Below are 15,613 nucleotides of genomic sequence, written 5' to 3'. Positions count from 1 at the left end.
TTACTCCATTGACTCCTGAGGAATATTTTAAAATGTCAAAAAAAAAACCTAAAAAATGTTTCTCAAAGCAAAATAATCCCCAGTGGAAACACATTCTCTGCAGAAAAATTTGTGCTGCCCTGGTCTGACCTGGGACACGTGGGGACACTGAGCCACTGCTGAGTTACTGAGATGAGCCAGTCCTGCAGCTGTGCCCAGCCTGCCCCATCCCCTGCTCATTTGCATGTTCCCAGAGCACAGCCTCCTGTCCTGAAGACTTATTAATAGGCTGGTCACACTTCATGTAGGAGTCAGAACCACTCAGGACACAGCATGGACATGAGGGTCCCCGCTCAGCTCCTGGGGCTCCTGCTGCTCTGGCTCCCAGGTAAGGAAGGAGAACACTAGCAGTTTACTCAGCCCAGTGTGGTCAGTACTGCCTGGCTATTCAGGGAAATTCTCTTACTACATGATTAATTGTGTGGACATTTATTTTTATGTTTCCAATCTCAGGTGCCAGATGTGACATCCAGATGACCCAGTCTCCATCTTCCTTGTCTGCATCTGTAGGAGACAGAGTCACCATCACTTGCCAAGCCAGTCAGGGTATTAGCAACTGGTTAGCCTGGTATCAGCAGAAACCAGGGAAAGCCCCTAAGCTCCTGATCTATGCTGCATCCACTTTGCAAAGTGGGGTCCCATCAAGGTTCAGCGGCAGTGGATCTGGGACAGAATTCACTCTCACCATCAGCAGCCTGCAGCCTGAAGATTTTGCAACTTATTACTGTCAACAGCATAATAGTTACCCTCCCACAGTGTTACACACCCGAACATAAACCCCCAGGGAAGCAGATGTGTGAGGCTGGGCTGCCCCAGCTGCTCCTCCTGATGCCTCCATGGGCTGAAAGTGTTCCTCAGATGCAGCCACACTCTGATGGTGTTGGTAGAGGGGGACATGAAGTCACCTCTGCACCCGAATTCTTTTCTCTTTCTCAGCCCCAGCTGCACAGACATAACAATGCCTCTCCTGATTTACTGAAGACAGAGATCATGACACCTGGGTAGTCTAGTTTATGGCTTCAGTTGGAATTCATAAAACAGAGAAGATGCCACTATAGATGTTCTAAGGAGGAACTGTCTTAATACAGAGAATTAGAGTCTAAACTACTGAAATCCACATAAAATGTAGAGATGAATCTCTAAATTTAATGTTTTATTTGCATAGAAATATTTGCCAAATGGGGCATACAGGAAAACTCAATGGTCTTCAATATATTGGGAGAACAAAGAGCAAGTTAGCATTTTATGAAAAACGGAAAATGTTACCTATGGCTCTTTGAGAAAGTTCATTGGCTCTAGGAAGGGTTGGGAGCTGGCAAGCTCACACTTTTAAGCAGTGGTGGACAAAGTGAATCCTAGAATTATATCAAGTTATCTCAGAAGTTATGGATCAATTTGGTTTCAGTTTACAAGAAGCCAAAGCAGTGAAGCCTGCAGAGAATTTTGTTACTGAAATACCAGGGATTCAGTGAAGATCCTGGTACTCAGCACACAGAAAGCCAATCACTAAGACAACAAGCATTGCCAAGAAACAGGCTTTAATCAGGTGCTGCAGCTGAGGAGATGGGACACCATTCACAAATGTATCTCCCTGAGCAACTAAAATTAGGGGTTTATATAGCAGGGAAGAAATGTGGGAAAACAGGAATTAGAGAGGGGTAAGGAAGATAATTTGGTCAACAGGAAACAGGAGGTCAGTTAGGCAATCATAATGGGTGAAGGTTCTGGCGTCTCCCTGTCCTAATTCAGTGATATGTAAGGTTCAGCTCCTTTGCTAGTATCTGAGAGGCCTGATGGTTGGTTTCCTGAGAAAAGATCTCAGATAAGACAAATGTAACTATCTTGAGTTTTAAGACTGGGGGAGTCAATTTCTATGTTTATTAAAAAACCATAAACATTAGTTCCCTGGGATAATAGGGCCTATTTCAATTGCATTCTAGGCACAATATTTTGCACCCTGAGTGCCTTTCCCTCCTGGTTTCTTGACTTTGTTGTGTATGATAAGAATAACTCAATTCCTATAATTAACTTTCACACTTCAACCTTTCAAAGGCAAGGATATAGTAGTCATGAAATTTGATATTAGAAGCAGGATTCTCTGGTGCTCCCTCAGAAAACAGAATGCATCTGCCCCTGCAGGATGGACTATCTAACCATGTGGTCCTCAGTCCTATCTGGAAGTTTAGGGGTAGGGGTGCTGATGCTCTCAGCTTCCTACAGCATCTTTCCAGGTGTTTCTGCAGTCCTCATCTCTGTCCCTGTGTCTGTCTTAGGTACCAATGGAGAATATTGAGTCATCCTTTTGTGACTTCCAAATCTCATGGGAGGACCTCTTATTGGGCCACTCTATAGGATACAAGAGAGGCAAAAAATGATATTTACGTAAGTTAAAATGATTTTTCCCCCAATGAGACCATTTTAAAAATTATATTTAAAGCCCCATGTTGAAAACATATCCAGCTTTATTTTATTCATGCAAATTTACATTTGCAAATATTTTCAAGATTGTAAAGGATGAAAACATAATTATTTGTCCATGGAATGATAAAACACCTCTATAATTAAATGGAGTAAACATTTTATTGAAAATTTGTACTCACTGAAATAAAGGAATATATTTTCAATATCTGAAGCTATGTTAGAAATTATTGGACTTAAATTCAACTGTGAGGTTTGTTTTGGGATGTTGTTCACTCCTGAGACCTGTCACAAGAATCTTGTGTCATGTGTAGTCACTGCTGTTCAGCTTTGTCCTCAGATAATTGATATCTGTAGGCTAAAGATAAGCTCAGTACCCTGCAGAGGAACCACTCAGCTGAGCCCTTCCTTGATCAGCCAGATGACTGTGAACATGAGCATCCATGAACATGATACCAAATGTTTACTATCAGCCACTGCGTTGTGTATTTAACCAGTTACCAATCATTATGCATAAAAGCTTACTGATACAGTATTTACACCTCTACCTATATGTACATACATGTATTTTTTCTTAAATTGGTGGTATAAATGTGAATATTCAGTAATCAAATTATGAAGATATTAAAAGAAAATTAGACAAAATTAAAACTACTATTTCAATAAAAAATTAAAATTTACCTTATTTATGGAAAACTATGCATATGTGTATATAAGATACATAGAAGCGTATACATATGTTTTTGATAAAATGTTGGATAAAAATATATATAGTATTCATATTTAAGTACATTTATTCTATCATATATGCAATATATGCATATTTATAAAATTCTTCTCTAAATTAAATACATTTAAAATTTTTTGAAACATTCCATAAAATAATGGCATTCTGGACCACATATACTTCTCACTCTTGCTACAGAAAATTTCTTTGTAGCCTTTATTTTTAAAATTCTACCAAATGCTAGTCCCTACCTAAAACATTTTTCCAACTCAGTGGAGCTCCAAGGGTAGGCTGAGAGCAAATTTTGACTAATGTTGAATATTAACCATTATATCCTATGAAAGTCTCCATTATGTTCAGTGACGATATGCCAAATAGAGTTCTCACAACAATGGATGCTGGATGGAGTCACATCAGTGCCATTGTCAAGGAAGCCCTGGAAATGTAAAAATGATAACAATGAGTAAACTGCAAGGGTTACATCTGATGATCACATTGCAACGATAACAGTGTTGGGGTGATCAGACCCAGCACCAGGTCGTAGGGGGTGACAAAGTCCGGCAGAGTCAAAGGATTGAGAAAAGACAGTTTGAGAGAGAAAGGTGGGCACCAGGGGCCATCGCTAGTGTATGGAGGCTGCGAAGGCCCCGAGCTCTGGGAGCCCATGCTATTTATTGGTAATCCAACAAAGAAACAGGTAGTGAGAATGTGGAGGTCAAAAGGCCGCATTGCATTAAACACATGATTTACACCTCTGATGGTTTAGCATTTGCTCTGCTAGTTGAGATAATGGAGAGCAGGTTCTTTTAACTCAAAATACAATCAATCCTGGGAGAGCAAGGAGAAAGGAGCCAGCAAGTATAGATACATTCCAGAGCCACGAGCCCTGGATTCTATCCAAGCCACAAGGGATTTTATGCCCTGGGCTTAGATTATGGTACATCAGGATAGCCTTCTACCCTTTAGCATAGAGCTTGGTGTTCCAAAGGCCACGAGGGGTTTTAGACCCTGGACCCCGGACATGTTCCAAAACTGTTTTACATTATGTAAGACATGCAAGCCCTGCCTCAGTTTCTCCCAACATTCAGCTTTCCCCAACATAACAGCAATGTAATAATATTGGCTGTTGGTTTTGACAGATCATCAGGTCTTCAAAGAAATGCAACAAAATGATTGCAGACAAAGTGATTCTGGAAGAGCTATGACTAGACATTTCAAATATGAGCCAAAATTTTAAAAAAATGCTTTCCCAGTGAATATTAATCAAAATGCCATTAATGAGCAGGTGATTTTTAACAATGAGGATGATTCAACACCATGGACTTCAGTCAGTCACCTTTCCCAGCTTTCCCAGGGAGTGTCATGAACCAACGTTATGGAGGTTCCTATGGGGACTCAATAATATGAATTTCAAATAACTGAGACTTAAACGGCTACTGGCTCTTCTGAATACCTAACTTGCCAAGAAGAATGACCCCTCCTGAACCTGTAACATTGTAACACACATCAGGGATCAGACGAACAGCTGGGGTCAGGTGATACTGGTGGACCTCACGTAACACGAAGAGGGCACTGGTTATTTTCCTATATACGAATTTGCCTTTCTTTTTGGTTATATTTCTGCATAAACATCATTTGAGGATTTTCCAAGTGCTTTCATCAGAGTCAGGAAATTCTTCCATAATATGGCTTTGGATCAAACAACTTATTTACCTCCAAAAAAGTTAAGAAAGGGTAGCTCATGCTCTTGTCATGTGCACAGGTACAGCTTTCCCTATAGACAGGGAAAAACCCATTATTACTCAAGCAAAGCTGGCACACAAACCCTTGTGCTATTCAATTGCTATGCTGTCAGATGTAGTGGAGGCTCTGAAACACTAACTGTGTGAATTGTGCTGTTACTCCCATAAACAGAATATTTATATCTTGAAAATGAGCTGTAGACTCATCACTGTTATGCCAACTAAACAGCTTGAAATACTCTATTTAGTCAGGGCTGTGGTTTTCTGGTTGATGGTTCTTAATCCAAATAGTTGACATGACAATTATACCATTAAATTGGAAGAAATGATACGATAAGCATGTGAACATTCAGACTTAATACAATAATGAATAAGTTGTCAACACAGGGTGTTAGGGTATTTGCTGGGGCCGTAGATCTAGCCCATGTAAAGCAAGAACAAATGGAATTGATGTTACACATTTTAGAGAGGAAGTACAGAAAATATGAACCCTAGGGGACCTTCTGGAATGTTTCTATTTATTGCCATTTCCACTGGTAAAACTCAGAGAAGATTTCAACAGTCATCAGGATGAAGTTCTAGGGATCACAGTCATGTGAAGAATTCCCTGCACTTGGATCTTCAGTGAGGCAAGGGAAGGATGAAACACAAAGTGGAATATGGAGGGGTAAACACCAGGGATAGCCTCCTGGTCAGCTTAAATGCTGAAAAGCGTATTTATTTTTTCCCTTTAGATTTATTACTGAATCATTTGGATCTAAGAAAAGCGATTATGGCTGGTTAGGCAGAAAGGTGTTTATTATCATGAATTAATGGATAGAAAACATTTGGGGAAACCAGAATGGCAGCTCAGGCAACTCCAAGTACTGCTTTTGCTATTCCTTGATCCTCTCCCTGCCCCGTGTTTTCCACAGTGAAGGAAGATACCCTCATTTTGATAGAAACCTGGCAAGTGAAGATATTGTGGCCACAGGACTGGGCTGCCTGGCTGTGACCCAGACCAGGAAAATGAGCACATTTGAGTGAGATCAGGCACTTCTCCTCCCTCATCTCAATCCAAAAGCATTCTGGAGTAACACAGCTGATGGGCATTCTTCACCACATCTTGGACTTAGGAAGCCAAGGACATGAGGCGTAGCCTTTCCAGACTCTACCATAGAGAAAGTATTGCCAGAAACTAGAGAATAAAATAAATATGAAAGAAGCAAGTGACAATAACTAAATGCGTCATGCATATATGTATTTTAAATAATTTAATCTTTTCTATACACCCTTTCTTTAAAAAAAATTCAAAGTACTATATTCAGCCACCTTTAAAATTTAGGCCAAAAATTAAATAATAAGTAGACAGAATAATGGTTCATGAGAGAAGAACATTTTTTCCTAGATGGTGTTGGGCTGAACAGATTGGAGGTTCCCCACATTTTGGGGAGCACAGTGCTACATGGGTAGCATGATGTTCTTTGTAAAGGAAATCTTTATGTTGGGTTGTAGCATTTTGCTGTTGATACTAGTAATTTCTGGAAATTCAAGTGTAGAAACACGTGTATTTATAATAGAAAGCCACAGCGTGGACTTGGACAGAAATAACCCCTGTACCCATGAAAACAGATGAATCTACATGAGACTGAAATGAAGATGTAATAAACACAGGCAGGGCTGCAGAGAAAGGGGTCAGCTCTCTAGTAGTTGATAGCAGAGCTGCTGTCCTTCTGGGGGCAGTAGTGAGAAGAGCTGCTCTCTTTTCTGAGGGAGACACCTTGAATGTGGAGTTTCAGGCAGCAGGAGCTCCTCCCAGCCTGCACCAGAAGTGCCATTCTTGAAATTGCTGTAGAGGCTTTGCCTGGAGACTGTTGCTTAAGGCTTTTCAACAATTTGCAAGGAATTTAATATCCTCTAGTAAATCCTTTTATGCTTCATGGATTTGACATTAGCAACAGGGAATATACACCGTTTACAGTGACATCATTCACAGCCTCCTTTTTTTTCTGGCTAAATATAATGCTTTCCAGGTGGACCTGCCAGAGGAAGCCAATGTGAACAACAATCCACGTCACCAAAAACGCAAGACAAATAAGCTCGGGAAAGTCACTGGGTTCTCACGTAGCTGCACTGTCCCCTGGTACAAAATGGGAGAGTGTAAAACTCTTAGTTCCACCATCAGAGAGATGGTGCAGTGTGAACTTCTGAGCGTAGTATGTCAGTATTTATAGACATTTATATACTGACACCTGTAACACCCTAATACAGGCAAAAGTAAAAAAGAAAATAAATTGGACTACATAAAAATGTAAAGTGGGCATCAAAAGACATAACACAGTGAAAAGGCAACATGTGGAATAGAAGAAAATATTTGTAAATCATATATCTGATAAAGGGTTAATAAAATCTACTATATAAAAATAAGTCCTATATGTCAACATTAAAATAAAATACCTGATTAAAAATGAAAAAAGTACATGAATCGACACTTCTCTTTTTTTTTTTTTTTTTTTTTTTTTGAGACGGAGTCTGGCTCTGCCACCCAGGCTGGAGTGCAGTGGCAGGATCTCAGCTCACTGCAAGCTCCGCCTCCCGAGTTTACGCCATTCTCCTGCCTCAGCCTCCCGAGTAGCTGAGACTACAGGCGCCCGCCACCTCGCCCGGCTAGTTTTTAGTAGAGACGGGGTTTCACCGTGTTACCCAGGATGGTCTTGATCTCCTGACCTCGTGATCCGCCCGTCTCGGCCTCCCAAAGTGCTGGGATTACAGGCTTGAGCCACCGCGCCCGGCCACGACACTTCTCTAAGGAGTATTCTTTAGAGATAATTAGATAACTAGCATAGGAAAAGATACTTAACATTATTAATCCTCAGAAAAATAAAAACAAAACCCACCTCACACCTATCAGGACTTTTTTTTTCCAATAGAAAATGACCAGTCTTGGTGAGAATTTAGGGAATTGGAACTCCCGTGGACACTGCTGTGATTATATAAGTGGCTCACCTGCTCTGGGAAACCAGATGGAGATTCCTCAAAAAATTAATAATGGAAATAATACGTAATTCAGCAATTCCACTTTTGGACATATATCTAAGTAATTAAAGACATAAACTTGAGGAGATATTTGTATACCCACATTCAGAACCGAATTATTCACAAGAGTCCAAAGCTAGAAGCAACTCAAATGTTCACAAAGGAGGGAACTGGTAACCCAAATGTGGTATATACATACAATAGCATGTTATTTAACTTTTAAAAGGGAAATTCTGACACATGCTACAACATGGATGTAACTAGAGGACATTACACTAAGTGAAATAAGCCAGTCACAAAAAGATTACTGAGTTGTGATTTCACTTTGGTATTTGCAGAACAGTTTCCATTTGTCTAGAATCAACCCAATCCTCTTTCCTTTCTTGCTTGTAGTCTTCTGGAATAACTGTAGAATGTTCTGGAAATGTAACATCCTGAGATCGGGCATGATTGACCAGAACAGCCTGGGTTCCGTTTCTGTCCCTACTAGAAACAGGAATTTCTTCAACACTCTAGCCCAGTGTGTCATGTGATTCTAAGACACAAAACACAGGGTGGGCTGCATTCCAGGGCCCCTCAGCTGCAGTCCTTGTGGGGTATGCGTGGTCTAGAGTCGATCAGGCCCTGGCAGCTTTGTGCTTTCTCTGGCTGACTCTCTATAGGTAGTAATCCACTTCATGTAACTGGTTGTGCACGGGTGTTGTGTCTCACTATATTTGGGTAAGTCGGCAACCAGTGCACAGCAAACCTTGGCAAAATTTGTGCAGTGAAAAGGTTGGATTTGAGAGAACCATGGCTTATTGGTGAAGCTGGAGGAACAATACTCTCCAGTCCCTGGCCCAGGACAGAGACATCAGCCTGGGGATGCAAGGCCTGGACATGCAAATGGATGTTTAATGAGGAGGGAGGATAAATGGGACATGGTGAGAGGCAGTGTTTGATGTGGCAGCGAGTCAGTGGAACAGCAGAGAAGCAGGACTGCAAGAGAGAGACGAGATGGCACTTTATGAGAAGATGGACACGTTGATCAGCAATGGGCAAGACAGCTATCGGAGATGTGGCAAGACAGTGATCAGTGAGAGAGGGCGAGATGGTGATCAGCGCTACAGCCATCAAAGCTAGAGTTGCTAACATTGCAGAGCTGTTAACACTGGCCAAAGGCTGTTTTAAGAGCCATCATCTTTCCTGACAGGCAGTGGAGCCGAGCGGATGGGTAAGTGGCCACAGAGCCACTGCTTCATGCAGGCCAGCCACTCCATGCTCCAGTTCCCCCGCCAGACCCCAACCCACCCAAGCTGGGGACCCTGGAGAGATCTTCATGCAGGCCCCACATTAGAGAATGCTTGGCATCATTTTGGTTCCTGCATACCTGTAAGGGTCCCCTCTGCCCACCTGCCCCATATCAGATATCCAGGGAATCAGGCCTTGGTCTAGATAGTCCATTTGAAGTCCCCCATAGCACACCTGAAGACATCCTTGTTGCTCCTTCCCTTAGTCATTTTTCCTCAAATGTCATTTTATTTATCCATCAGCCGTTTCATCTTATTTTCTGCCCCGATATATGTGTTTGCTTTGCAGTTTTGGCTTTGGCTCGCTGCTAATTGTTTGTGCAATTGTTTAAGGCAGCACACTTGGTTGTAAGAATTCTCCTGTTCTGTTGACTCTAAGAAGCCAGAGTCACATTGTTCTATGGCCACAACCAGGCCTTTGGGTCTCACTGTTGACCACTCCACTGAGGCTCCAGGATTTCCTGCACTGGTCAGCCCCTGGATATTCCAGGGCTTCCTGGCATTTGGTGTGGGGACCCTCCTAGGCTGATACTCGGGTACTCTGGGATTCAGCATTTGGTATTGTTGGCCACTCCCTGGATGCTCCAGGGTTTTCAGCATTGACATTCCTCCTAGGATTGTGGATTGGAGCCTCACCCTAAGGGAATCTTGGTTTGCCTTTTCTTGTTTTCTGCCCTAAAGGTATCATTATCCATAACGGCACTTTGTTTTCTTGTTGTCACTTTATTTACACTTTTTCTTCTACATTTTATTTAATAAAAATACTGCTTTAAGGCCGAACATGGTGGCTCACACCTATAATTCCAGCACTTTAGGAGGCCAAGGTGGGCGGATCATTTGAGGTCAGGAGTTCAAGACCAACCTGACCGACACAGTCAAACCTGTCTCTACTAAAAATACGAAAAAATGAGCTGGACATGGTGGTACATGCACGTAATCCCAGCTACTTGGGAGGCTGAGACACAAGAATTGCTTGAACCCAGGAGTCGAAGGTTACAGTGAGCTGAGATCGCACCACTGTATTCCAACCTGGGTAAAAGAGTGACACCCTGTCTCAAAAAATAATAACAATAAATAAAAATTGAAATATAAAAATAGTGCTTTAGTTATATTTTGTTCACTAACAAATGCTTGCAGTCCACTTTCATAATGTCTTGCTACCTCTTCCTACACCTTCTATGCAGGAAGTGGAAATCTGAGATGAGAACAATGATGGCCCAGACACTTTCTAGAAAATGGTCTACATATTGAAACTGGGTTTTCTTAAGTTACTGATTTCCTAAATTATAGAAAATTTTGTTTTTGAGGCTGGGTTCAGCACTTTGGGAGGCCGAGGAGGGTGGATCATTTGGGGTCAGGAGTACAAGACCAGCCTGGCCAACATGGTAAAACCCTATCTCTACTAAAAATACAAAAATTAGCCAGGTGCACTGGTATGTACCTTTAATCCTAGCTACTCGAGAGGCTGATGCAGGAGAATGGCTGAAACCCGGGAGGTGGAGGTTGTGGTGAGCCAAGATCGCGCCACCGCACTCCAGCTTGGGTGACAAAGCGAGACTCTATCTCGGAAAAAAAAGAAAAGTAAAACAGAAAATTTTGCCTTTGATTTGATAACAAGTTTCTTTTAAAACTTCTGACATTCGTGTCTTAGAGATTCAACTGTTGTGTTTTGCTGCTTTCAGCTTGTTCTTCCTTTAAAAAGGCCTGGGATCATTGCTGTCTCCTTTTGCTTCTTCATCAGCTGCTGTGACTTTTTCACCTCCAATTCTGACTGTTGTTGCAGCCTTATGCTAAAGAGTTTTGTCTTAGAGGTCTGTGGAAGCAATGTTTTCCCCCAACATAGTATTATTCTAGGTACTTGGTTTTTTAACATATATAACCTTATTTGGGCTTTCTTTTTTATTTTATACAGCTTTAAAATATATATATATATTCTTCTTTGAGTTGGAGTCTCACTCTGTCACCCAGGCTGCAGTGCAGTGGTGCCACCTTGGTTCACTGCAACTTTTACTTCCTGGGTTCAAGCAATTCTCCTGCCTCAGCCTACTTACCAAGTAGCTGGGACTACAGGCATGTGCCACCACGCCCAGCTAATTTTTTTTTTATTTTTAGTAGAGATGGGGTTTCACTGTGTTAGCCAGGATAGCCTCTATCTCCTGACCTCATGATTTCCCTGCTTAAGGGCTAATGAGTGCCCCCAACCTCCATATTGTCTGGCCTAAACTATGTAGTTGGCTGTAAATTTTTTGATTCCAAACCCCTTGGCCAAAGGAACTACCAAAGAAACGTAATAAAATCTAATTAAGGCCATGTGGAAAACAGGGAGTCAGACACACCTTGCTCAACCCTATTCGAAATGTAGGCCAGATTCAAAAGGCCTTTTAAAATTATGAAAATAAAATAGTGCCCCTTTACACAAAAGAAAATAGTAGCTCCTCTGTTTAACCAGAAGACTTAGTCTTACTAAAAACTTAAAAAGAAAGAACTGGCTGGGTGCAATGGCTCACGCCTGTAACCTCAACACTTTGGGAGACTGAGGTGGGTGGATCACGTGAGGCCAGGAGTTCAAAACCAGCCTTGCCAACATAGAAAAACCACATCTCTACTAAAATTACAAAAAATTACCTGGGTATCTAGGTACATGCCTGTAATCCCAGCCACTCAGAAGGCTGAGGCATGAAAATAGCTTGAAACCAGGAGGCAGAGGTTGCAGTGAGCCCAGCCAAGATTGTGTCACTGCACTCCAGCCTGGGCAACAGAGCGAGACTCTCTCTCAAAAAACAACAACGAAGTGTTCCCCCAAGAATCAATAATAACCAGAATGAAGGGGCCCTTATCAGATATTCTTAATTACTCTAACTACTGTTAGGCTGCAGGAAGCCACTAGTTGGGTACAGCTGTCCAGGATTAAACCTGTCTCTTATGAGATCCTGCAGGCATAAAAGGTGGACACCACAACCTCCATTTATAAAACGTAGAAAACTTAAGGCTGTTGTTTTGCAAACACATAGATTAATAATGTGGTTCTGTGGGTGGACGTAGGAGCATTAATTTTTCTCTCCCTCCCAATTATAATTTTCTTGTTTAACCTCCTAGTAAAGTTCGTATCTTCTAAATTTCTAAATTTCATGTAAAGATGATACGGTCTGTCAAAATCTTCCAATCCATTCTGTCTTCTGACACCACAAATGAAAGCATCCTGCCATTGGGTCCCTTAGTTCAGGTACCAAAGATTTTTACTCCTCAAATGCTAGGGAAGGCCTGCACCCATAAAGTCAGCAGGAAGCACTTACAGAAAATGGACTCTGCTCTTCTGCAGTCCCCTTAAGATTAAGGAGGAGTATCTAATCTCTGAGGGGCAATGAGATAGGAGGTGGATGGGACTCAACCCGGGACCAGATTGAAGACTAGCTGACACAAGGAAGAGACACTGGAAGCACCTGTCCATAAGACATGTCCACCAGGGCCATATCAGTTTACCATTGCCATGGCAACACCTGAAAGTTACTGCCCATTTTCCAGCTACTTATGAATAACCCACTCCTTAATTAGCATGTCATTAAAAGAGGGGATAAATATGAGTGTGAAACTTCCCCTGCGCTGCTGCTCCTGGCACACTGCCTGTGGGGAGCTCCGCTCCACGAGAGCAGTCACAGAGCTGTAACCGCCACCTCGGTAAAGCCGTTTCCTTCCACCACCTGCTTACGCTGCGCTCCTTCCTGAGTGAGGCCAAGAACCCGCCCTGCACCACTTTTGTCAAGTTAGTTGTCAAAAACTACTCATAATATCCTCTCTTTGATTATTTTACTCTTATAGGCTGTGTAATGACTTTCTCCTTTCCATGTACCATATTGTGTTTTGTGTCCTTTTACTTTCCCTCTTCTTTATACACCCTTCATCAAGTAGTCACAGGCTTCAATTCAGTTCTTTCTTGTGGTAGTATGGCTCATGAGAAACGCTGATTCTTCTGAGTGTGAGGCCATTCACCATTTTCATGTGTAACACTATAAAAATACTGTGATATAAGCCTCCACTTCACAAACTGACCACTGTCAAGCATCATCTCCCAACCAATAGAAATTTTTTGTTCGTCACTAGTTCACATAGGAGTGGAAATCTCAAGTTTAAAGTGTGGATTTGCACTTTACCACTTGGTGTATTCAAGAAGATGAATAATATTAATACATCAGTAGGTCCGGGCACAGTGGCTCAAGCCTGTAATTCCAGCATATTGGGAGGCCGAGGCAAGCAGATCACCTGAGGTCAGGAGTTTCAGAGCAGCCGGGGCAACATGGTGAAGCCCCGTCTCTACTAAAAATATGAAAATTAGCCAGGTATGTTGGCACGCACCTGTAATCCCAGCTACTTGGGAGACTGAGGCAGGAGAATTGTGTTAACCAGAGAGATGGAGGTTGCAGTGAGCCAATATCGTGCCACTGCATTCCAGCCTGGGTGACACAGCGAGACTCTATCTCAAAATAAATAAATAAATAAATAAATAAATAAATAAATCAGTAGCTTTAAATTTTAAACATCTATTTGACAAGAAATTGCTAGTTCCTTCTCTCTAAAATAATGTAATGATTCTTTCAGGAATGAGACTGGTTTGATGCCTCTCTCCCCACCATGATAAAAGTGTGGCATAAATCTATGAAAAATCCCATTTCCCTGTGCCAACAACCACTACCTGGGAAGAAAAACTTCTTCCCTTGCTCTAGTCCCTTCTTCTACACCCAGTTCCACCTAATCTGTGACTCAAAACAATACGTGTCAGGAAACATTCTGGAAAGAGCAAAAGGCTTCTAAGGTGTCAGAGATTCCTGCACCACCATCTGTCCATCTCTAGAGGGGGCTGTGAGTTTGAGGAAGAGCAGAGCTTGTAAATTTCATTCCCACTGTATTTCCTAACAACAGCCACAGCAACACCAGAACATCACAGAACAAACATCTACTGCTTCCAAGGCTTTTATCTCAGTCAATCAGCTCTGCCTCTATCACAGCAGCTAGAAGGTTTGATACTCATATAAATAGTGCTGTAGCTTTCTTTTCATAATTGGAAAAGTGGGCAAGACTCAGTGTAATGCAGGCATTCCTTAAGCCGGTTACCATTCAGTTTTTAGATTATCATTGCACACATATACCCAGCATATGTCTAATAGATATATAAAAATCCATGAAGCAAGAGTTATAATAGCTTGTGTTCTCTATTGTATTGTATTTTCCTCTTATATCAGCTTCTTCTTTTTGTCATTAAAGAAAAATCTGAAGTCAGTCTAAATTAATTATTGGATCATAAGTAGATAAAAGGTTTTGTTTGTTTGTTTGTTTGTTTGTTTGTTTGATAACACATTGCCCCAGAGAATATATTTCTTTGCAAGACACAGTCCTTATTTCCAAGATAACAAGCCTGACAAAATTATACTGGAGCGAGCACACAAGTAATGATGGTAGCTTCTCCTTATTGTCAGTCCTGGGGCAAGAAAAACACAAAAGATAACAAGGTAGAATAAAGATTACATAAGAAAGAAGGACAGCAACAGGACATGGCAATCTTTTATACGGTAACATTTTGATAATGGATAATGAGAAGTAATGCGTTAGACAGGGATGGGCAGGAATGATTGAAGGTCTAAGTACTTTAGCACAGACTAAGACCACATCATTAGGATTTTTAGAGTTGTGTAAAGTTACTGAAGAAAAAGCCTTAGAATTTAATTTGACTGTGGATAAAACATTCTTGGAGGCCGGGCACGGTGGCTCACGCCTGTAATCCCAGCACTTTGGGAGGCTGAGGCAGGTGGATCACAAGGTTAGGAGATGGAGATCATCCTTGCTAACACGGTGAAACCCCGTCTCCACTAAAAAATACAAAAAAATTAGCCGGTCGTGGTGGCGGGTGCCTGTAGTCCCAGCTACTTGGGAGGCTGAGGCAGGAGAATGGCATGAACCCGGGAGGCGGAGCCCAGTGAGCAGAGATCATGCCACTGCTCTCAAGAATGGGCAACAGAGCAAGACTCTGTCTCAAAAAAAAAAAAAAAAAATTCTTGGATTAGATTTGAGACTGTTTTCCATGCTAAGTATATTTATGATAATGATGATGACTATAATGCTGAAAACCTAAACAACAAAAATAATTGTCACATACATAATGTCCTGAATACTATTGTAAAGGTTTTATCTTATTTTCTTTAAATTGTTTAAAGCACTGTAAGGTAGGTACTACTATTGTCACAGTTTCACAGACATGGAAACTGAGACACAGGGAAGTTAAGTTACTTGGTTAATTTCAAGCAATCGGCAAGCCATGGAGCATCTATGTCAGGGCCTGCCAGGATGTGGGACTGTAAACAGAAGTTTTTACTTCAAAGAGCGTATGTGTGTGG

At 41.6% G+C, this 15,613-nt stretch overlaps 1 protein-coding gene across 12 annotated transcripts in view; it reads left to right on the top strand.

Moving 5' to 3' along the window:
* Positions 1-15,613, top strand: part of LOC126934450 (immunoglobulin kappa light chain) — a 246,297-nt gene that overhangs the window by 69,699 nt on the left and 160,985 nt on the right. For 2 of the 12 annotated variants that reach the window (XM_050755251.1, XM_050755253.1), the window contains exon 3: positions 686-787. The exons of 6 other annotated variants lie outside the window; for them this stretch is intronic. In XM_050755251.1, coding sequence (XP_050611208.1) covers positions 686-787 — 102 coding nt within the window. Of the gene's footprint in view, positions 1-296; positions 368-492; positions 791-15,613 lie in introns of those variants that run through there. 4 more of the 12 variants (XM_050755254.1, XM_050755255.1, XM_050755257.1 and 1 more) reach the window with 4 other exon arrangements.

Source organism: Macaca thibetana, chromosome 13 (genome assembly GCF_024542745.1).
Source record: "Macaca thibetana thibetana isolate TM-01 chromosome 13, ASM2454274v1, whole genome shotgun sequence".
In the NCBI taxonomy this organism is placed as follows: Eukaryota; Metazoa; Chordata; class Mammalia; order Primates; family Cercopithecidae; genus Macaca; species Macaca thibetana.
This window is presented reverse-complemented; position numbering and strand designations above follow the sequence as displayed.